This window comes from Meles meles, chromosome 8, assembly GCF_922984935.1.
Source record: "Meles meles chromosome 8, mMelMel3.1 paternal haplotype, whole genome shotgun sequence".
Classification (NCBI taxonomy): Eukaryota; Metazoa; Chordata; class Mammalia; order Carnivora; family Mustelidae; genus Meles; species Meles meles.
Genome location: NC_060073.1, coordinates 18077462 through 18102350, shown reverse-complemented (window position 1 = coordinate 18102350; position 24889 = coordinate 18077462). Strand labels below are relative to the sequence as shown.

The 24889-nt window shown below is 36.7% G+C and overlaps 2 protein-coding genes across 2 annotated transcripts; one reads left to right on the top strand and one right to left on the bottom strand.

The window, feature by feature from the left end:
- Nucleotides 1–1639: 1639 nt before the first annotated feature.
- Nucleotides 1640–2572, bottom strand: LOC123948874 (olfactory receptor 4C46). The gene has a single exon (XM_046016017.1). The coding sequence runs from the start codon at nucleotides 2567–2569 to the stop codon at nucleotides 1640–1642; it is 930 nt and encodes a 309-aa protein (XP_045871973.1). The 5' UTR covers nucleotides 2570–2572.
- A 20459-nt stretch (nucleotides 2573–23031) lies between these two features.
- Nucleotides 23032–23943, top strand: LOC123948653 (olfactory receptor 4C12-like). Its single transcript, XM_046015841.1, has one exon. It carries the CDS (start codon nucleotides 23032–23034, stop codon nucleotides 23941–23943), a length of 912 nt encoding a protein of 303 aa, XP_045871797.1.
- Nucleotides 23944–24889: the final 946 nt, after the last annotated feature.

The following is a 24889-nucleotide window of genomic DNA, read 5'->3' as shown; positions in this document are numbered from 1 at the left end:
CTGACTTATTTTCACCACTGTGTTCTGTTTTTTACATCTCTTCTTCTAGGCATCTTCTTTTGATCCTGTATCCCACCAAGGTGGTTTCATAGCACCTTGTGATTCTGGGATCTTATCATTTATACTTGTAATTTTCTGCTGCATCCTGGGAGACTTTCAATGGATTCTAAGCTCTGTGGAGGCAGAAACTGGTTCTCTTTCTGTTCACCACTGAGGGGCCAGCAACTATCAACCTGCCTGATACATTTCTTGGGTTCAAAAGTATTTGTTGATTATGAAAATAGGACAAAAGGGATGAATGGAAAATATCCTGAGATAGCTTTGTGTGTAGAAAGAGCCACATATTTTAATAATGACATGGTACCAAAAAGTAAACTGATTAACACAGAAACATATTATAAGCAGGCCACATTGATAAGATAATAAAATGTTGCTGAAAGCGGGAGAGTATCAAGGTAAAATATTTTCCATATTGTAGTTTCATATGCTGTGAACTGTAGTTTCAATTTCTTTCTCATCTTTAATATAAGCAAAAGTGAAAACAAACTGTAGTTTCCCCAAGAGGTCTAGCCAGAATTCTCCTTAGAGTTGAATCAGATAAAAGTGGGAAAGAATTCCCTAGCCTCCAGTACTGCTTTCTTGCTCTTTATTTTTGAATTTATTCAAAATTTATATTTTTAATTAATTAATTAACTCAATACTTATTGTGCACCAGACATTATGCTACCTTGGGGGAGACTATTGTTACATAGTAGGCAAATACTTTACAGAGTATGACTGTATATTCAGTAAATAGAAATTTCTGTCTGACATCAAAATTTTTGAGCCATTACTCTTTCTGATGGGGTATCAGCATAAGATGAGTGATATGAAAAATGCAAAATTGTTCTGAAGCGTACAAGGAAACCTGGAAACCTGGACTAGTCTTCATTACCTACCTCTCAGAGGTTAAACTGCTAATGCTTTTATAGCCCTAAATAGTTACCTACCATAATGTTATAGGCAACATATAAAATCAATTGTGATATGTAAAAACCAAGCAGTTATTCATGAAAAATTATTAGGCTTTTGTTATAGATAATGAACTAATATATACATTGTGTCCAGTGCAGTCTCTGGCTCAGTAAATGTTAACTAGTATATTTATCTGTTCTTTTGATCATCATTGCCTGGCAGTTAACAGCAGTTAAGGACATGATCTGGGAAATCAGTCAATTCTGGTTGCTGGTTTTCCAATATCTCTGCTTTGGTACCTTCCCCTTTCTATCAGTTTCCTCACCTGTAAAGTGGTGATAATTTCAGTGCCTATGTCCTTGGATTGTTATAAAGATTATTGCTTAATAGCAATAAATTCTAATATTTCTTTAAGTTGTTATTAGAAGGAAAGCATACAAATCCATATATTTGGTTGAAGCTAGCAGAACTAAACTCCAACTTGGTAGAATTTTCTGAATATGCAGTGGTCCTTGTTTATGTTTTCTCTCTTTTCTTGCATTCATTTCTGTCATCCTCAATGCAAAATTTATGATTAATAGTGGTTAACTTATTTCTCCATCCTTTAAGTATTACTTGCTGAAATCATGCAAAATGTCGTTTTGAGCTTTCTTTCCAGTGAATCAGTGTTGAGCTCCAGGCACAATTATTTGTCACCTGAAATAGTTTTCATACTACACAATTTCTTAATGGCATTTTTCATTTGGGCATTTCTCAAGGTGTAGATTAAGGGGTTTAACATGGGAGTTATAATAGTGTAGAAAACTGCGACTGCTTTATCAATAGATAAAGTAGCTGCGGGTCTCATGTACACAAATATGCAGGGCACAAAGAATAGGACGACCACTGTGATGTGGGAGACACAGGTGGAGAGGGCTTTGCGCTTTGCCTCCAAGCTGTGATTCCGGAGGGAGCGCAGAATGACCACATAAGAGACCATCAAGAGGAGGAAGTTTAACAGACAGATGAATCCACTGTTGGCAGCAACAAAGAACCCTAGAGTGTGGGTATCAGTGCAGGCAAGATTGAGCAAAGGGTTCAGATCACACATAAAATGATCTATGACATTAGGGCCACAGAAGGGTAACCGGAAGATGAAAAGGATCTGTATGGTTGCATGAAGAAAGCCTCCCACCCACACTACTCCCATTAGCAGGCCACACACTCGCCGACTCATGATGGTTGTGTAGTGTAAAGGCTTGCAGATGGCCACATAACGGTCATAGGCCATCACAGTAAGCAGGATGCCTTCAGCACCTCCAAAAAAATGTTCCCCAAATATTTGGGTCATGCATCCATTGTATCCGGTAGTCTTCTTTTCATGGAGGGAATCTATAATCAGTTTGGGAGTATTGACAGAGGAATAACAGGCATCAATAAAGGAGAGATAGACCAGGAAAAAGTACATGGGGGACCCCAACAATGGGCTGGCAGTGATGGTGATCACAATGAGCATATTACCTACCACAGTGATGGTGTAGATGACAAAAAACACAACAAATATAATTTTCTGCATCTTTGGATTTTCTGTAAGCCCCAGTAGAACAAACTCTGTCACATTGTTCCTATTCTCCATGTGTTTCACCTGATAGTTAATTACATTGCCTGAAAAGAAAACAATTTTTATTAACACAACCCTGAATTTACTAAACTTTCCATTCTAATATATAATGCATTCTTGGATTCTATTGAATTGTGACTGCTTTTGAGGTTCTGTGTGTCTTGGAAATAAAGATTCTGAGTTATTGAAAATTAATCAAACTGCCCCCACGGAAGTTATTGTCAAGATTATGGACATGAATAACTTTTGTAAACACATAGGCAGGAGGCTATGTGTGCACTTAGTCATCCCAAATGACCAAGAGTCTACATTGAAGTAGTAGATTGTACACATTGTGCTAGCCAAACCTGAGAAAGTGGTAGTTGATGGATGTAGAGCTTCCAAATGCAGAGCTTCAGAATTTTCCCTTTAATCTCTAGGAAATGGGGGACCATGGAAGATAATTAAGAATATGAGTGGGAGGATAAAGAAGAATGCGAAGGGGGGAAACTTAGACATTTTTTATTCTCCTAAAGACCTTTGTGTTCTTTGGCTGAAATGGGTTGAGGTTCAGTGAGGGGGTGGAAGGAAGACACAGGAATCCCAGTAGCAAACTATTGATAGTAGTTGAATAAAGAGTAAGAGGGCATTGGTGATGGGAATGTAATGAATGGATACAAGAGCTACTTAAAAGTACTCATAATGTATGTTTCCTAAGTCAAATAACTTTAAAATAGCTAGTAATACATACTTTTGAATGATTGATTGCTGTGTGCATGGCATGTAACAAATGCTTTGTATACATGGTATCTTTTCGTATGATAACCTGTATGGATGGTATTATATCATTCATTTTGCAGAAGAGGAAACAATCTCAGAAACTAATATTAATAATTATAATAATGACGGCAATATTAACTAAAGCTTACTGAAAAGTTAGTATACTCTAAGTACTTTTGCAGACATTTGATTATTTAATCCTCACTACAAACCTACAGGATGGTTACTGCTATCATTTTTATCCCTATTTTACACATTAGGGAATAGAAGCATAGAAAAGAAGTTAAGGACCTTGCCCAAGATGACTGAGCAGCTAATAAAGACTGGAGCCAAGAAAACTCAGGTTATATTTGCTAACTGTTTTACCTCCCAATTTTTAATCCATGCCCTATATTGTAACTTTATAATAAACAATGTTGAACTAGTGATCTCTTTCTGATATGACCATGATACCTGTAATTACTTTAATACTACTTTAGAGTCAAGCCCATGTGGAGCAGTTTCATCAGAAAACACACAACACACAGTAGCATATTGGAACTCTCAAATATTAAGAAAAAAGTGGCACAACTTTCATCGAATAACATCGAATAACCCTTTTATCTTGGTCTCTCCCCTAGCCCTAAGTGTTTCTTATTGTATACCATATATATATATGGTATATATATATATATATATATATATATATATATATATATATATAAATAAAATGGGCCGCCAGACTCTTCTGCAAAGTATCAAAACAAATGATCCTGTGGTTAATTGTATTGGTTTGGAAATCAGAAAGACCAAAGTAGAATCCTTGTTCTTCCACTCGTAGTTTCTTTTATCTGGGCTACATTACTTTAGACCTTACATCTCTGTTTCCTCATCTATAAATCAAGAATGATAATACCCACCTAAAAGGTCATCACAACAATTATTTGAGACATTGACCACTCCTGTTTAGGATGTACACAGGATTTTCATTTAATTTTATGACTGTGAATGCCCCTACAAGATAGGAAGAATTGGCAGTTTGGGCAATAATACAGAGAAACATTTAACTATGCAATTGAACTTAGGAAGGTTCATCACCAATTTTACTCTCAAAGGAACGATAGAGACTTGTGCAAGATATAGCAATGGATCCCAGAAACTGTTCTCTATGTTTGTGCTTGGGTGAAATAGCTGGTGACCTATATCATTTAATTTTCGTATTTGTGTGTTTGAAATGTAGTGAAATTTTGTTTTCATTCTCATGATTTTTCATTATTAGGAGGTGTCTCCTGGCCAAAGCATGGTATTGGGTGTCAGAGAGCTGGGTCCTACCATTTGCTTAATCTCTATGAGCCCCCAATTTTTTAACTGTCCAATTAGCTAATGATATTCATGAATTATCTTTTGAAGCATTGGGATAAGGATAAATTATTTTATTACTATGTCTGAAAAGTTGGAAAATAATGAGTAGTATATGTGGAAAGTAATCTTTAATAAAGCATCAGCACTGTTGAAAAACTTACCTCAGCTCTCTTAGATGATCTTAATGATGCTTGAGGGTATTCAGAAATAGTCCCGTCTTCAAACTGACCTTTTCTTGTAATAAGTAATTTTCAGTATGAGAAATGTGTCACGCTTGGGAAGAGCCTATTCAGATAATTCACTCTCAACTCAACAGTTATTAAGTAATTGTATACATTGAATGTATGCACTTTTGGGGGCTATATAATTTATTACTCCATGAGTCTACTAAAATGAGAGTGTTCTTATGAGTCCAAATCTTTACATCTAGCCTAAAGCCTCAAAACTTATTCACAGAAAATTTGTTTGAAATGTGTTTCCTGGTTTTGAATTTAGAATGGATTCACTTAAGACACTACAGACAAATGATCTATATATGGCTCTGGTCCTGCAGGGCAAGACGCAAACAGTGTGGAGAAATCACTTCAGGTGGTTCACTCTGCCCATGATGAATTTTGCTCTGGAGAGGTGGAGAAAAACATTTTCACCTTGCCCTGTATGGATAGTTAAAGAGGTTTCCATCAAGGTTCAGGGACCTTGTCTTGTAGTTCTTGCTTCCTCTCCCAGGAATTAATTATCTCCTTTGATGGAAGGGCTTTGTCTTAGAAACAGTATTCTAAAGAGACATGTTGAGAAACACTCATTCTTATGTGGGGAATTGTATTCCCTACACTTGGAACCTAAGCCTGTAAGTCTCCTTCCTCTATGTCCTGGGTTGTTAAGAGAGCTGAATGCCATGTGAATAGCAAGGTGCCATAATTCCAGTGGTGCTGTGACGTAGTTTCCCTACAGGCTAATGTCACAGAAGAGTTTCTCTTTTTTCATCAATATTAAACCTTTATTGGAAAACCACAACTGATTGCTTGACAGCTAGAGCATGAAAACAAATGGAAATGGCTGCCAGTTTAAAGTTCTTGGCTCTAATAGCTCTTTTTCTTTGATTTATTGAAGAATCACAAACAAAAAATTGTATTTAAGATGTATAACTCGATATGTTAACATAAGAATGCATTGTGAAATAATCGTCTCAAACAAGCTATTTAAAATTTTCATCACTCACAGTTTCTATTTGTGTGTGTGTTTGTGTAGTGAACACTTAAGATCTGCTCTTTCAGTAAATTTGATATATATGATAGAGTATTGTTAACTACAATCACATTTCTGTGTAATTATCTATTTTGCATAAGTGAAACTTTCTTTCCCTTGATCAATATCTTTCTATTTGTCCCTCCCCCAGCCTCTGGCAATACTCATTCTGTTCTCTGCTTCTGTAAGTTTGACTATTTTAGATTCCACATCTAAGCAGGATAATGTAGTATTTTACTTTCTTTCTCTGATTTATTTCACTTAGCCTAATGTTCTGCAGGTTCATCTATGTTGTCACAAATGGCAAGTTTCCTTTTTTTAAAAGATTATGTATTCCATTGTATATATGTTTCACATTTTCTTTATCCATTCATCCATCAAGGAACATACAGGTTGTTTCTGTATCTTCCATATCTTGGCCATCATGCTTCAGAATACATGAGTGTAGATATGTCTTCAAGATATTGATTGCAATACCTTTGATTCTACACCCAGAAATTAGTGTTTTTTGAGGAATCTTCATACTGCTTTCCATAATTGACTGTGCAAATTTACATTCTCAATTGCAGTGCACAAGTGTTCCCTTTCAACACTTGCTATCTTTTGTCTTTTTGATAAGTACTGTTTTAAAAATTGTAAGGTAATATTTTTGGCTTGCATTTCCTTGATGATTAGTGATGTTGAACACTTTTTTACATACCTGTTGGTCATTTGTTAATCTTCTTTTAAGAAATGTCTATTCAAATCCTTGCTCATTTTAAAATTGGGATGTTCGTGTTTTGCTTTGAGTTGTCTAAGTTCCTTATATATTTTGGATATTAACTCATCACATCTATGGTTTGCAAATATGTATGGTTTTACATAGGCAGTAACCTCTTCGATATCAGCCACAGCAACTTCTTTCAAGATAAGTCTCCAAAGGCCAAGGAAACAAAAGCAAAAATGAACTTTTGGGACTTCATCAAGATCAAAAGCTTCTGCACAGCAAAGGAAACAGTCAACAAAACAAAGAGGCAACCCACGGAATGGGAGAAGATATTTGTAAATGACAGTACAGACAAAAGGTTGATATCCAGGATCTACAAAGAACTTCTCAAACTCAACACACACAAAACAGATAATCATATCAAAAAATGGGCAGAAGATATGAACAGACACTTCTCCAATGAGGACATACAAATGGCTATCAGACACATGAAAAAATGTTCATCATCACTAGCCATCAGGGAGATTCAAATTAAAACAACATTGAGATACCACCTAACACCAGTTAGAATGGCCAAAATTAGCAAGACAGGAAACAACGTGTGCTGGAGAGGATGTGGAGAAAGGGGAACCCTCTTACACTGTTGGTGGGAATGCAAGTTAGTGCAGCCACTTTGGAGAACAGTGTGGAGATTCCTGAAGAAATTAAAAATAGAGCTTCCCTATGACCCTGCAATTGCACTGCTGGGTATTTACCCCAAAGATACAGATGTAGTGAAAAGAAGGGCCATTTGTACCCCAATGTTTATTGCAGCAATGGCTACGGTCGCCAAACTGTGGAAAGAACCAAGATGCCCTTCAACGGATGAATGGATAAGGAAGATGTGGTCCATATACACAATGGAGTATTATGCCTCCATCAGAAAGGACGAATACCCAACTTTTGTAGCAACATGGACAGGACTGGAAGAAATTATGCTGAGTGAAATAAGTCAAGCAGAGAGAGTCAAGTATCATATGGTCTCACTTATTTGTGGAGCATAACAAATAACATGGAGGACATGGGGAGATGGAGAGGAGAGGGAGTTGAGGGAAACTGGAAGGGGAGATGAACCATGAGAGACTATGGACTCTGAAAAACAACCAGAGGGTTATGAAGGGGCGGCGGGAGGGGGTGGGGTGGGGTGGGAGGTTGAGGAACCAGGTGGTGGGTAATAGGGAGGGCACGTACTGCATGGAGCACTGGGTGTGATGCCAAAACAATGAACACTGTTATGCTGTAAATAAGCAAATAAAAATTAATTAATAAAAAAAATATGTATGGTTTTCTCACATTTGTTGCTTGTCTTTCGTACTTGATTGTTTCCTTTGCTGTGCTGAAGTTTCTCAGTTTGAAGAAATCTCACCTGTCTGTTTTTGCTTTTGGTATGATATCTAAAAAAATCATTGCCTAAACCAATGTCAACAAGATTTCCCCCTACATTTTAAGGGGTTATATAGTTTCAGACTTAATTTAAGTCTTTAACCCAGTTGATTTTTGTATATGATGTGAGATAAGGGTCCAATTTAATTCAACTGCATGTGGTTATCCAGAGTTCCCACAGCTTATTGAAGAGACTTTACTTTCCACATTGTATGTTCTTGACATCCTTGCCAAAGTGCAGTTGACTGTATATGTATGAGTTTATTTCTGGGTTCTCTGCTCTGTTCCATTGATCTGTATGTCTGTATTTTTGCCAATACTTACTGTTTTGATATAGTAGCTTGGCAATATATTTGGATATTGGGAGTTGTAATGGCTCCAGTTCTAGTCTTCTTGCTCTTGCTCTTGGCATTGGCTATTTGGATTCTTTTGTTGTTTTATGCGTATTTTTTTGCTAAATCTGTTTTTTTTTTTACTTTTTTTTCTTTGTTTTTTCTTTAAAGATTTTATTTTTTATTTGATAGAGAGAGACACAGCAAGAGAGGGAACACAAGCAGGGGGAGTGGGAGAGGGAGAAGCACGTTTCCCGGTGAGCAGAGAGCCCAACATGGGGCTGGATTCTAAGACCCTGGGATCATGACCTGAGCTGAAGGCAGACACTCAATGACTGAGCCATCCAGGTGCCCTATTTTTCACTTTTCTGAGAGGGCTATTGAAGTAGCCAGAAATCTTAGAAGCCTCTAGATTACAGTTATTTCTGGCACTTATGGGCTGATCAATATGGAATACTAGTCCATGGATTGTGCTTTTATTTTAAAAAATGGCAACATGTGGAATGCCTGGATGGCTCAGTCAGTAGAGCATGCTACTCTTGATCTTAGGGTCATGTGTTTGAGGCCCACATTGGGTTTAGAGATTACTAAAAAATAAATAAACTTGGGTATAGTCAATTAAGTGGCTGTCTTCAGCTCAGGTCATGATCCCAACATCCTGGGATCAAGTCCTGCATCAGGCTCCCTGCTCTGTGGAGAGCCTCCTTCTCCCTCTCCCTCTACCTGCAGCTCTGCCTATCTATGCTCTCTATCTCTCTGTCAAATAAATAAAAAAAACTTTAAAAAAACTTAAAGAAAGAGCAGTATCTGGTAAGAAGATTTAAAATTTTGATAAGGTCAAATTTTGTATTTTTCTTATATTTCATGGTTATTGGATTATACCTAATAAATATTATTCTACCTCAATTTTAATAGATATTATTATTTGTATTATTTTTAGACTTAGCTTTAACATGTAGGTCTCTGACTCATTTTGAGTTAATTTTTGTATATAGTGTGAGTAGCGGTTAGTGTTTATTTTTTTCCATATCCAATTGATACAACATATATATTTGAAAGTCTATTCTTTAATCATTAAATTATCTTGATCTATTTGTAAAAAATTAATACATTGGAGTTTATTTATGAACATTCTGCAATGTTTCTGGACATACCTATATGTTTGTCCCTATGCCAATAGGGACACAATATTGATTATAGGAGCTTAAGAATAAACCTTGAAATTAGATGTAGAATAAATTCCCCAAATGTGTTCTTCTTCTTTTTTTTTTTTGAGAGTGATTTGCTATTCTAGGCACTTTTGAATTTCTACATTTCTGTATAAATTTCAGAACAGATTTATCACTTTTTCCAATAATCCTGTTGGGGTCTTGATTGAAATTGCATTGAAAATTTAGAAATAAAATGGTAAAAAATGGGTTTTCTATTTTATCAACATGGTACATCTCTCCACTTATGTATTTAATTTTCTAGTTTACATACACAGATGTTGAGTATATTTTAAAAATGTAACCCTAATATTTCATTTTTAAAAAATAATATTGGACATAATTTCAATTTCTAATTGTTTAATATTATTGCAGAAATATAGTTGATTTTTTATACAGATTTATAAAGTATGACTTTGCTAAGTTCATTGATTAGATCAACTATTTAACTTAGCACACTTAATATTTTCTCTGCACACAATTATGCCATCTGCACAAAAACAGTTTTATAATTTTGCTTCTTCTTTTCTTATTTATTCTAGAGAAAGAAAAAGAGAGAGAACCAGTGGTGAGGAGAAGCAGAGGGAGAGAGAGAGACCAGCAGACTTCCTGCTGAGTGGGGCTTGATTCCAGGACCCAAAGAGCATGACATGAGCTGAAGGCAGATGCTTAACTGACTGAGCCACCCAGGTACCCCAGCTTCTTTGTTTCTAATCTCTGTGTGTTTTATTTCTTTTTCTTTTCTTGTTTCAATGGCTAGACCTAGAGTATAATATATAATAGTAATAGTGAGTGTATATCTCTACCTGTCTCCAAGATCAAGAATGACATGCTCTTAGAGAGAGAGTATTCATCATTAATGTGATGACAGTTATAGATTTTATAAAGATGTTCTTTATCAGGTCAAACAAATAATTTTCTATTGCTCATTTGCTAACTTCTAAAAGAAATATTAAATCTGGGTTGAGATTTACCAATTTTTATGCATCTTTTGACATGATCATGTAGTTCTTCTTCTTTATTTTGTAGTGACTTATACTGAGTGATGGTTGGAGGGTAAACCAACCTTTTATTCTTCAAACTCTGTATGATTATGGTACATTATTATTTTTAGAAATTACTGATGGATTCGATTAACTGGTATTTTGTTAAATGTCCTTTGCACATGTTCATAATGGATATGTGTCTCTCAATTTCTTTCTTGTAATGTCATTTAGTATTTAGGGAATGCAGGGTTTTATAATGAGTTGCATAATGTTTTATCCTCTATGTTCTGAATGAGTTTGTATGGGATTAGTTTTATTTATTTAGTTATTTATTTTTTGGGTCCATCAGTTTTTTATTGAACATGTTACCAAAAAGTTTTAGTCAAAAAGACCAAAGTTCATGTCATCATCACACTCCTCAGATTCTTCTTTCTCTTCCCACTTTCTTCTCCTCAGCTGAGGCAGTGATGGCAGAGAGAGAAGGACCTCCTGCTGATGCAGTGGGAGCTGCTGGGCAGGTTCACCTGCCCTAGGATGTTGCAGGTTAGGCTCCTGATGTTGACATTGGCCAGGGCCTTTACAAACAAGCCTGGCCAGAAAGGCTTTATTGGTGTCATTGATCTTTTCCATATTCACCATATGTGGTGCAGGATGAGGGCTGAATAGATGCAGGTAAGGTCTGAAACACAGGTGATAGTGTGTGCAAGTGCTGGGTGGGCCCTGCTGGGTTTGGTGCTAGTTGCAACATGAAGTTAGGGCCTCACCACAATGTAGACTTACCTTCTTCTGAAGGACTGAGAATCTTAGAAGTAGCTAAGGAAACAGTATTACTTATTTTTATAAAATATATAGTAATTAAAAAACATGTAATTAAAAAGTGAAGCCATTGGGCCTGGTATTAGTTTTGAGAAGAATTTTAACCACACATTGTATTTCTTTACTGATATAAGACTATTCTGGTTTTCTATTTCTTCTTCAGTCAGATTTTGTAATACTTTTAAAATAATTGGTTTTTAGGTTGTTGGATTTTTTGGCTTTAAGTTGTCATAATATTTCCTACTATCCTGTTCATGTCTGTAGAATCTGTAATGCTGTATTATCTTTTATTTTATTTTTTTGTTTTTAAGAGAGAGAGTGTGTGCAAATTAATTAAACTATGCAATGGAAAACCAAAAAAAAAAAAAAAAGAGAGAGAGAGAGAGTGTGTGTGCACATGTGTGAGTGGCGGGGGGAAGGGCAGACGGAGGGAAAGAGAGAGAGAATCTTAAGCAGACTCCACATGCAGTGTGGGTCCTAACCCTGGGCTCTATCTCACAACAGTGAGATCATGACCTGAGCTGAAATCAAGTGGTGTACACTTAATTGACTGAGCCACCCAGGCGTCCCATCTTTTATTCTTGATATGAGTAATTTGACTATATTTTTCTCTCTTATCCTTTCTCAACATTTCCTCCTTCCTTGTCCCCTCCTCCTCATTATTCTGGCTAAGATATTGTCAATTTTATTTAAGCTTTTCAAAGAACCAGCTTTTTGTTTCATTGATTTTTTTCTATTGGTTTTCATTCTTTGTTTAATCAGTTTTTATTCTTATCCTCATTATTTCCTATCTGCTTACTTTCCTCTTATTTTTCTACCTCACTAGGTCAAAATCTTTGATAATTGATTTTAGACATTATTTTTTCTAATATATACATTTAATGGTCCAAATTTTCATCTAAGGACTTTTAATATTTTTAGATATTCTGATATGTTGTGCTTTCAATTTTATTTCTTTCAAAATCGTTCTTTTGTCCTGTGATTTTCTTTTTTTGACCCTGAGATCATGGCCTGAGCCGAAGGCAGAGGCTTTAACCCACTGAGCCACCCAGGCGCCCCTGTGATTTTCTTTTTAAATTGAGGTAAAACTCACATATCGTAAGAGTTACCATTTTAAACGTTTAAAACTTTACAATTCATCACAAATGTAGTACATTTACAATGTTGTGCAATCATTGCCAACTAAACATGTTGCAGAACATATTTATCACCCTATACCAGTTAAATAGTCAATTTCTCTTTCTCCCCTTCCCTAGCCCCTTGTAGTCACTAACCTGTTTTCTGTTTCTACAGATTTGTTCATTATATGTATTTTATATGCATATAATCATACAGTATATAGCTTTTGTGCTGCCTTTCACTTAGCATAATGTTTTCAAGGTTCATCCATGTTGTAGCATGTAACAGCATTTTATTACTCTCTATGTCTGAATAATAATCTACTCTATGGGTATACTACAATTTAGTTATCCATTGATCAGTTGATAGAATTTTTTTTTTATTTACGTTTTTCTGCGTAACAGTATTTATTGTTTTTGCACAACACCCAGTGCTCCATGCAATACGTGCCATCCCTATTACCCACCACCTGGTTCCCCCAATATCCCACCCCCCGCCCCTTCAAAACCTTCAGGTTGTTTTTCAGAGTCCATAGTCTCTCATGGTTCACCTCCCCTTCCAATTTCCCTCAACTTCATTCTCCTCTCCATCTCCCAATGTCCTCCATGTCATTTGTTATGATCCACAAATAAATGAAACCATATGATACTTGACTCTCTCTGCTTGACTTATTTCACTAAGCATAATCTCTTCCAGTTCCATCCATGCTGCTACAAAAGTTGGGTATTCATCCTTTTTGATGGAGGCATAATACTCCATCGTGCATATGGACCACATCTTCCTTATCCATTCATCCGTTGAAGGACATCTTGGTTCTTTCCACAGTTTGGCGACTGTGGCCATTGCTGCCATAAACATTGGGGTACAGATGGCCCTTCTTTTCACTACATCTGTATCTTTGGGGTAAATACCCAGTAGTGCAATTGCAAGGGTCATAGGGAAGCTCTATTTTTAATTTCTTGAGGAATCTCCACAATGTTGTCCAAAGCGGCTGCACCAACTTGCATTCCCACCAACAGTGTAAGAGGGTTCCCTTTACTCCACATCAGTTTCCTGTCTTGCTAATTTTGGCCATTCTAACTGGTGAAAGGTGATATCTGAATGTGGTTTTAATTTGAATCTCCCTGATGGCTAGTGATGATGAGCATTTTTTTCATGTGTCTGATAGCCATGTGTATGTCTTCGTTGGAGAAGTGTCTGTTCATATCTTCTGCCCATTTTTTGATATGATTATCTGTTTTGTGTGTGTTCAGTTGAGGAGTTCTTTACAGATCGTGGATATCAACCTTTTGTCTGTACTGTCATTTGCAAATATCTTCTCCCATTCCGTGGGTTGCCTTTTTGTTTTGTTGACTGTTTCCTTTGCTGTGCAGAAGCTTTTGATCTTGATGAAGTCCCAAAAGTTCATTTTCACTTTTGTTTCCTTTGCCTTTGGAGACATACCTTGAAAGAAGTGGCTGTGGCTGATATCAAAGAGGTTACTGCCTATGTTCTCCTCTAGGATTCTGATGGATTCCTGTCTCACGTTGAGGTCTTTTATCCATTTTGAGTTTATCTTTGTGTACGGTGTTAAGAGAATAGTTGAGTTTCATTCTTCTACATATAGCTGTCCAGTTTTCCCAGCACCATTTATTGAAGAGACTGTCTTTTTTCCACTGTATATTTTTTCCTGTTTTGTTGAAGATTATTTGACCATAGAGTTGAGGGTCCATATCTGGGCTCTCCACTCTGTTCCACTGGTCTATGTGTCTGTTTTTATGCCAGTACCATGCTGTTTTAGTGATCACAGCTTTGTAGTAAAGCTTGAAATCAGGTAACGTGATGCCGCCAGTTCTGTGTGTGTTTTTCAACGTTTCCTTAGCAATTCAGGGTCTCTTCTGATTCCATACAAATTTTAGGATTATTTGCTCCAGCTCTTTGAAAAATACCGGTGGAATTTTGATCAGAATGGCATTAAAAGTATAGATTGCTCTAGGCAGTATAGACATTTTAACAATGTTTATTCTTCTGATCCAAGAGCACGAAACGGTCTTCCTTCTTTTCATGTCTTATTCAATTTCTTTCATGAGTGTTCTGTAGTTCCTCGAGTACAGATCCTTTACCTCTTTGTTTAAGTTTATTCCCAGGTATCTTATGGTTCTTGGTGCTATAGTAAATTGAATCGATTCTCTAATTTCCCTTTCTGTATTTTCATTGTTAGTGTATAAGAAACCCACTGATTTCTGTACATTGACTTTGTATCCTGCCACGTCACTGAGTTGCTGTATGAGTTCTAGTAGTTTGGGGGTGAAGTCTTTTGGGTTTTCCATATAAAGAATCATGTCATCTGCGAGGAGAGAGAGTTTGACTTCTTCCTTGCCAATTTGGACACATTTATTTCTCTTTGTTGTCTGACTGCCTTTGCTAGGACTTCTAATACTATGTTGAACAAGAGTGGTGAGAGTAGGCATCCTTGTCGTGTTCCTTATCTCAACGGGAAGGCTGCGTGCTTTTTCCCATTGAGGATGATATTTGCTGTGGGTCTTTCATAGATAGATTTTGTGAAATTCAGGAATGTTCCCTCTATCCCTATAGTTTGAAGCGTTTTACTCAGGAACGCATGCTGGATTTTGTCAAATGCTTTTTCTGCATCAATTGAGAGGACTATGTGATTCTTCTCTCTTCTCTTGTTGATTTGTTCTATCACATTGATTGATTTGCGAATGTTGAACCATCCTTGTAACCCAGGGATGAATCCCACCTGGTCATGGTGGATAATCTTTTTAATGTGCTTCTGGATCCTGTTTGCTAGGATCTTGTTGAGAATCTTTGCATCCATATTCATCAGTGATATTGGTCTGAAATTCTCCTTTTTGGTAGAGTCTTTGCCTGGTTTGGGGATCAGGGTAATGCTGGCTTCCTAAAAAAAGTCTGGAAGTTTTCCTTCTGCTTCAATTTTTTCGGACAGCTTCAGGAGAATAGGTGCTATTTCTTCTTTGAATGTTTGGTAGAATTCCCCAGGGAATCCATCAGGTTCTGGGCTTTTGTTTTTTGGGAGGTTTTTGATCACTGCTTCAATCTTGTTATGAGATAGCAATCTATTCAGGTTGTCAATTTCTTCCTGGTTCAATTTGGGGAGTTTATAGTTTTCTAGGAATGCATCCATTTCATCTAGGTTGCTTAGCTTATTGGAATATAACTGTTAGTAATAATTTCTGTTGATTCTACTTCCTTGGTGTTAGTTGTGATCTCTCCCTTTTCATTCATAATTTTATTAATTTGGGTTTTCTCTCTTTTCTTTTGGAATAGTGTGGCTAATGGTTCATCAATCTTATTGATTCTTTCAAAAAACCAGCTTCCAGTTTCATTTATACGTTCTACTGTATCTCTGGTTTCTACCTCATTGATCTCTGCTCTAATCTTGATTATTTCCCTTCTTATGTGTGGAGTTGGTTTGATTTGTTGTTGATTCTCCAGTTCTTTAAGGTGTAGATATAACTGGTGTATTCTGGATTTTTCAACTTTTTTGAGGGAGGCTTGGATGGCTATGTATTTCCCCCTTAGAAATGCCTTTGATGTATCCTATAGGTTTTGGACTGAAATGTCTTCATTCTCATTGGTTTCCATGAATTGTTTAAGTTCTTCTTTGATCTCTTGGTTGATCCAAGCATTCTTAAGCAAGGTCGTCTTTAGATTCCAGGTGTTTGAGTTCCTTCCAAACTTTTCCTTGTGATTGAGCTCCAGTTTCAAAGCATTGTGATCTGAGAATATTCAGGGAATAATCTCAGTCTTTTGGTATCAGTTGAGTCCTGGTTTGTAACTGAGTATGTGGTCTATTCTGGAGAAGGTTCCATGTGCACTTGAGAAGAATGAGTATTCTGTTGTTTTAGGGTGGACTGTTCTGTATATATCTATGAGGTCCAGCTGGTCCAGTGTGTCATTCAATACTCTTATTTCTCTATTGATTTTCTGCTTGGATGATCTGTCTGTTACTGAGAGAGGCGTGTTATGATCTCCTACTATTAGCGTATTCATATCAATATGACTCTTTATCTTGGGTAATAATTTTCCTATTAATTGGCTGCTCCCATATTGGGGGCATAGATATTTACAATTGTTAGATCGTCTTGGTGGATAGTCCCTTTAAGAATTATGTAGTGTCCTTCTGTATCTCTGACTACAGTCTTTAGTTTGAAATCTAATTGATCTGATATGAGAATCACTACCCCGGCCTTCTTCTGAGGCCCATTGGCATGAAAGATGCTTCTCCATCTCTTCACTTTCAGTCTGGGTGTATCCTTAGGTTCAAAATGGGTCTCTTGTACACAATATGTGGATGGGTCCTGTCGTTTTTTCCAGTCTGCAACCCTGTGTAATTTTATGGGCACATTTAGGCCATTCACATTGAGAGTGATTATTGATAGGTTTTTATTGACTTCGTGTTGCCTTTGAAGTCTTTCTGTCTGTAGATTGTCTCTATATTTCTGTTCAATGATATTCTTAGGATTTTTTCTCTTTTATAGAAAACCCCTTAATATTTCCTGCAGTGTCGGCTTGGTGATTGCATAGTCTTTGAAGCCTTGCCAGTCTTGGAAACTCTTTATCTCTCCATCCATTTTGAATGTCAGTATTGCTGGGTAAAGTATTCTTGGCTGCATGTTCTTCTCATTTAGTGCCCTGAATATATTTTGCCTGTCCTTCCTGGCTTGCCAGGTCTCTGTAGACAGGTCTGACATTATTCTAATGGGCTTTCCTCTGTATATAAGGAGCTTCTTTGTCCTAGCTGCTTTCAAGAGGGTCTGTCTAGAATTATAATTCTTCATTCTAAATGCTGTTAATGGAAGAATCTTAAAATAATTGTAAGGACTAGAAAACATTTGCAAGATATTTAAGTTACAAATGATTATTACTTACAATACTAATGACCTTATGTAAGTTGAAAACAGAGACAATTGGAAAATGGGCCAATGATACTAACAGGCATTTCAGCCAAATGAAAGATGTGGTGAATAAACATGTGGAGTGATAATTAGCTTATTAGTAATTTTGGAAATCCCAAGGAAACCCACAATGAGATAACATTCTACATTCATTTAATTTGCAAAAATTAAGAGACTACCATGTGATGTAGTTTGAGACTACCATGTGATGTAGAGGATATGAACAAATGGGATGTATTTTACATTGCTGCTGGCAGTATATATTAATGAAACTATTTTGGAAAATAATTAGGCATTATCTAATAATCTTGGACTTCTAATAACCTTGATTTATAGGTTCAACTGCTACATACATACTCAAGCAATAGTTGGCATGTGCACATCTGGAGTTGTGTGCCAGAATTGTCACAGCAGTCTGTCAGTAATACTGAAAACCTGGAATTACACAGAAGTCTATCAACCAACATCAGCTGAAAACAGATTCTTAAAAGTTTCGTGGAAATTTCATCTCAAGTTTGATACTTTTTTCTTCTGGTAGAAATATGACTACCAAATGTCTACAATAGCCAGACTGGAAAGAACTGAGATGTCTATTGACTGTGATGGTCAAACTGTGGTAAGAGCCGAGATTGTCCATTGATGAATGGATAAAGAAGATGTGGTATATATATACACACAATGGAATATTACTCAGCCATCAAGAAGGATGAATATTTACCATTTACATTGATGTGGATGGAACTGGAGGGTACTATGCTGAGCAAAATAAGTCAGAGAAAGACAAATATCATAAGGTCTTAACTCATATGTGTAATATAAGAAACAGGGCAAAGGACCTTAGGGAAAGGGAGGGAAAACAGAATGGGAAGTCATCAGAGAGGGAGAAAAACCATGATAAACTCTTAAATATAGGAAAGAAACTTAGGGTTGCTCAAGGGGAGGTGAGTGAGGGATTGGGTAACTGAGTGATGGGCATTAAGGAGGGCACATGATGTGATGAGCACAGGATGTTATATGAAACTGATAAATTATTGAACACTACATCTGAAACTAATGATGTGCTATAAGGTGGCCAATTGAACTGAAATGTAAAAAAAGGAAAGAAAAAGAAATATGGCTGCCATTCATTCATTTATTAATTTCCATAGGTCTCTTTAACCCTCAAAACAATAAGGTGTATTGTTAGTCCCTTTTCGGAGATGAGAAAAATTAAGTCTGAGAAAGCTAAATAACTTATTCCAAGGTAAGGAAACACTTGACACTGCTTAAATTGGAGGCTGGGTCTGTGTTTATGTGAGGTCCAAGTGCTTTAAGTTGTCTCTGTTCCGCTTTCAAATGAGCCAGTTATAACTGGGGTTTTTCAGTTGCTTGATGTATTTTAACTCTTCTGCTCAAGTAATTTTCAGCTAATTGATAGTTACAATGAAAACTTATAGTCAACTTGAATATGTGATTGGCAAAGTACAATTGATTGGACTTAACTCTAACAGAATGAAACCACAAATGCTCTTGGTGGGCTCACACAGAGACCTTATTCATAGGTCACATTCACCAAATGGTATAGTCCAGCTCAATCCCCTCTTCTATATATCTGTTCTCAACCTTGGGTAGTATTTTTTTTTTTTTTTTTTGGCTTCAACTTAAACATCACTTCGTCCCTGAGCATTCTACCTTCACCCCAGTTTAAGGCATGTTCCCATCACAGCACTGTGTTCTTTTTTATAATGTTTACCACTATCTTTTTGAAATAGTTGAATTCTTGCCCATGAGGGCAGCGACACTATCTGGGCCATGGGGGCAGATATGTATTTAAATTCTAGTTTTATAGAGTGCCTGGGTGGCTCAGTCAGTTAAGCCTCCAAATCTTGATTTTGGCTCAGGTCATGATCTTGGAGTCCCGAGATTGAGACCTGTGTTAGGCTCTTCACTCAGTGGGGAGTCTGCGTCAGGATTCTCTCCCTCTCCCTCTGCCCCTTGTCCCACTCCATACTTGCTCTCTCTTTCTCTGTGTCTAAAATTAAATAAAAAAATAAATAAACAAATAAATCTTAATTCTGCCACTACTCACTTTTAATCTTGGGTGAATTACCATACTCACAGTGCCTCAGTTTCCTCATTTGTAGAATGAAAATAATAATAGTGCACATCATAAAGGGTACCTCATGTAATGCATATAATAAATGTATAATGTGTTTAGCACTCAATAGTTAGTTACTGTCATTATTAACATTGAACAACACTGTGCTTGGTACATTTTAGATGCTCCATGAACATTTATTGGGAAAAAAAATGAAACATCTAGGTTATAACTATAGCTTGATAATTATCCTATTCCTGTAGATCAATTTTAACCCTTGCAAAAAATGTCCCTCTGTGGTCAGAGGGACTATAGGAGGAAGGGAGAAGCATTTTGCTGCCATTTTGGCAAAGACTGATAAAATTAACCACTCTTCCTTTGGGAAAACAGCATAGAGATGAGTCACCACTTAAATAAAACTGGTGCCTTTTGACTGTGAGAACTGAACAAGTTGAGAAACAGGACTCTGTGGATTCCTTGGCAGAGTGAACCACAAAGACAGTGCTGTTCCTTGGCTATGTCTGTGCTTAGACATGGGGAGCTAGTGAAATGATGGGAGAAAGGGGGTGCATCCTCAGGACCAAAGTATGTAGCTCAGCACTGAGCATAGGTGTTCTGAAAAAAGGCTCAGAAGAATTGGCTTCAAGAGATTCCTCATCCCAGAGACTTTTAGTCAACTGCTGATGTTTTGGTAATTGGATTTTCTTTTTGGCTCTAGAAATGGCTGCCATGTTCTTTCAGTCTATATTAAGTCTCTCACACCAAGTTCTGCAGAAAAAAAACTTAAAAACCTATAGATTTCTGTGAATACCATAGAAATAGAAATGTGCTAAGCCGCTGAACTCTCCCCCACACCCCCAACCCAAATTACTTTTAAATACAAAGTGAATGTGTCTACTATCTTGGTTTGCTTATTATCTATCTGAACAAGTCAGACCAGGTGACAAGTCCCAGACATACAAGATATGGGGAGGATTGGTATGTAAGAGAGCACAATTTTCTTCTTTTTGATTTTACTTCAGAATTTTCTTTTCTGGGAACACTTTTTTTTTTTAAACTGTAAGCTTACATAAATTAACATGACCAAGACTCCTGTTTTATATACCTTGGATTGAATGGAGTTTAAGTATTCTTGAGTCTGCAAAGGACCAACTATTGACAAGACAATTGTTTATAGCCCTCAGCACTGAGTCAGGCAAAAATAACTTTTTTTTTCTGACAAGTTTGTATGTAAGGACAACCTCTGACTTCTTGATTTGTCAGCATTTTTCTCTGATGTTGATCCTAAGGGCCATAATCAGCAAACACGTTTGATAAAAAGTTCAGACTTCAAGTACAGTGGTTATTGGAAATTTTACAATACACATTAAGTCTTTCTTAGATGACTTTGTAGTGTGTCTATTTTTCTTTGCTTGCCTTTTTTTTTCTCTTTTCCTTTTTAGTTTTACATTTTCTCCTCTTCTCCCTTTCTGTCTCTACATCCCCTTTGTTGCTCTCTCTCTCAAATGCTTTCTAATATATTGGCTATCACTGTGGATGTAAAATTGAATAGGATTATAAAACTAGTAAAACACAACACTGTAAAAAGCATTTATTTGAATAGTGAACAGGATCTACATTTAGATTCCTGTTTCCTGGAAAAATCTGTACTTGGTCTTAGAGTCAAATTTGGAAGGAGTACATTATTTTATGTTTAGGATATGTCTTCAGCAAATCAATTAATGAGTAGACAATAAATCCCACAAACAAAGCAAGCAAATAAACAAAAAAAGTATTTATATTAAAGATTCTTTTAGTCACTTGCTGTAATTTTTCTAAAAGATTTATTTATTTATTTATTTGACAGACAGAGATCACAAGTAGGCAGAGTAGCAGGCAGAGAGAGAAGAGGAAGCAGGCTCCCTGCTGAGCAGAAGGCCCCATGCGAGGCTCAATCCCAGGACTCTGGGATCATGACCTGAGCTGAAGGCAGAGGCTTTAACCCACTGAGCTACCCAGGCACCTCATAAAATTTTTTTTTTAATCTGATGACCTTTCTTTTTGACATTTGTCACTGTTTTTCTTTTTTTTTTAAATTTTATTAATTTATTTGACACACAGAGAGAGAGATAGCAAGAGAGAACACAATCAGGGTAAGTGGGAGAGGGGGAAGCAGGCTTCCTGATGAGCAGGGAGCCCAATGAGAGACTTGATCCCGGAACCCTGGGATCATGACCTGAGCTGAAGGCAGATGCTAAATGACTGAGCTACTCAGGCATCCCTGTCACTGTTTTTCTTATTCTCCTGGTTCTTCTCACTTGTTCAGCTTACATTTTCAGAATCTTTGCCTTTTGGAGATGTACAGAGACAATTTTGAAATATTTCTTTGGTGATGCTCCTGTGAGAATAATAAAATCATACTAGCAACAATGGTAAATTTAAAATTATTTAACCTCACAACACTTCTAAATACAGATATATTTAGTCCCTACTTACACAAATGAAAAAAAATTGAGGCACAAAGAGATAAAATAAATTGATGTATAGTTAGTTAGGGGTGCATCCCATATTCCAAGCTAAGTCTTTGGATTTTAAACCCATTTCTCTTTGCTCCTTTTCCTTTATTTCTGTCCCTCTTTCCTTTGCCTCTTGTTTTTCTTCTCCCTTTCTCAGAGAATGCTTTATGAGTGTTTACTTTTTGGCCATCATTGGGAATACAAAAATGAGTAAGATTACAATTTCAGTAAGGCACATTTTTGCCTTCAAGGATACACTCTGTTGAAGAAAAAGAGATGAGTAGGAGACAATGTGGCAAGTACTCGAAGGGCCATTTACCACCTTCTCTGATATTGGGAGGTGTTGCAACACCATTTTTAGTCTTAAGGAAGCTGAGAAGCTACCAAACGGAGAAAGTAGGAAAAAATATGTCTTGTGAAAGAATTTTTATATGTCTTTGAGTCTTTTCATTTCACCTCAATTAGAACAAATTGAATTTTTCACTGGTAAACATGTCCAGCCATGTTGGAGGTAAAATACATAAATCTTTGGGTATAAGTGAATGTACCACATGTATAGCTATGTCATGGATTATTTCTTCCATATTGTTGTATGATATTTTTCTGATTTTAAGCATTATACATTTTTGTTATAGAAAATTAAAACAAGGAGTGCCTGGGTGGCTCAGTTGGTTAAGTCTTTGACTCTTGTTTTCAGCTTAGGTCATAATTTCAGGGTCATGGGATTGAGCCTTCCCTGGGTGTGGAATCTGCTTAAGATTCTCTCTCTCCCTCTGTCCACTTGTGCTGTCTCTCTCGTTCTCCATCTCTCTCTCTCAAAAAAAGAAAAAAATCACGAAATTATAAAGAACAAAAAAACCCCACCTATATTGTCATTTGTAAGAATATAAGAAAATGAGACAGTTGATAGAGTTTTGTGCTTGTTTTTTCATTCTGTAAAACTAGAAAAAATAAGGCACTCCATGAATATTTATTCATTAGGTAAAGATGTCTTTATTGAGGATGAGTGTGACTTTCTTTTCAGGAAGTCGCTTGTGGCCTAAACTGAATTGATGGAGAAGATGAATAATGTGACAGAGTTCATCCTCCTGGGCTTGACTCAAAATGTGGACCTTCAGAAATTCTCATTTGTTGTGTTTTTAATTGTCTACTTGGTCACCTTGGGAGGCAACTTACTCATCATGATCACCGTCAGCACCAACAGGGCCCTGGAAACTCCCATGTACTTCTTCCTGTGTTACTTATCTCTTATAGATGGCTGCTGTTCTTCCTCCATGACTCCTAAAATGCTTGCTGACACTCTTACTGTGAGAAAAATAATCTCTTTTAGGGGATGTATGACTCAAGTCTTTGCTGAGCACTTTTTTGGTGCTGCTGAGATTATCCTTCTCACAGTGATGGCCTATGATCGCTATGTGGCCATCTGCAAACCCTTGCACTATACAACCATCATGAGTCAACAGGTGTGTAGCCTCCTTGTGGGAGTGACCTGGGCTGGAGCCTTTGTCCACGCAACCATTCAGATCTTCTTCACAGTCTGGCTGCCCTTCTGTGGCCCCAATGTCATAGATCATTTCATGTGTGACTTAAACCCTTTGTTGAAACTCGTCTGCATGGACACTCATATCCTTGGTCTCTTTGTTGCTGCCAATAGTGGGTTCATCTGTTTGTTAAACTTCCTCCTTTTGGTGGTCTCCTATGTAGTCATTTTGCACTCCTTAAGGACCTATAGCTTGGAGGGGAGGCGTAAAGCCCTCTCTACCTGTGTCTCTCACATCACCGTGGTCATTTTATTCTTTGTGCCCTGCATATTTGTGTATCTGCGTCCAGTGATCACCTTTTCCATTGATAAAGCTGTGGCTGTGTTTTATACCATGATAACTCCCATGTTAAACCCTTTAATCTATACCTTGAGAAATTCAGAGGTGAAAAATGCTATAAAGAAGCTCTGGAACAAAAGTTGACTTCAGTGGAGAAATAATCACAACAGCGATTTGTGATAAAATGACTTTATCTTTTAAATGGGAAAGAGAAAATATAATTTGTATGGTTCAGGGCCAAGTGAACACTGTAAGTAAAAGTATTATGATGGCATATAAGTCCTCTGAGGGAAGGCCCCGGCAGGAAATTATGATTTAAAAATATCGCATTTAGATTATTTATTGCCCATTTAGTTGTCAAACTTTGATTACTTTCAGAATCAGTTGGAATTCTTATTAAAATGCACATTTCCAGGATACGGGTTCTAGAGATTTTAATTCAGTGAGACTGTTCCTGGATTGGCATATTTGCATTTTAAACAAGTTATGCAGATGTTTCTAAGCAGGTGATGTATACATACACTTAGAGCAATACTGCTTTAGATTATGTTTGCATCATTGGCCTATTAACAGATCACCTTGTTAAAGTATTTCCTGGGAAGTATCTTTCATAGCAGATGCTATGAGCCTCATGAAACTCAATTCTTCCTAAGTCATGCAATGCAAGATCGCTACCTTTGCCAAAAATGTAGTATTCTGTGAAGGTAGAAAAGCTTTCTCTATTCTTTATCTTCACTTTCCATACTTTTGAATCTTTTGCTACATCTGGTTTGATTCTCTCTTTTACTCTTTTACGTCCAATGAGAAGGTCTCCTATTCTTGCTGGATTATTTGGACCAAAATTCATTGCTATTGTAATAGTAATTAGTCATTTACATTGGGAACATTCTTTTCATGATTTTGCTATGTGAAGGAGATTTTATAAGCACATTTGGAGGAATGGGTTTAGTATATTATAATCTTTAAAAGAATAGTTCTAAGTAAGATAGTTCTGAGATCAAAGCTTAGTTTTGCCACATAGAGTGTGAACTTTAGCAAATCATAACTTCTTTGAGTTAAAGGATTGTGGTAGAGATATTATCAAGATAAA

What these genes read in the sequence shown, in the direction of transcription:
- LOC123948653 (XM_046015841.1), top strand. Translation starts at nt 23,032, where the DNA reads ATGGAGAAGATGAATAATGTGACAGAGTTCATCCTCCTGGGCTTGACT.
- LOC123948874 (XM_046016017.1), bottom strand. Translation starts at nt 2,569, where the DNA reads ATGGAGAATAGGAACAATGTGACAGAGTTTGTTCTACTGGGGCTTACA.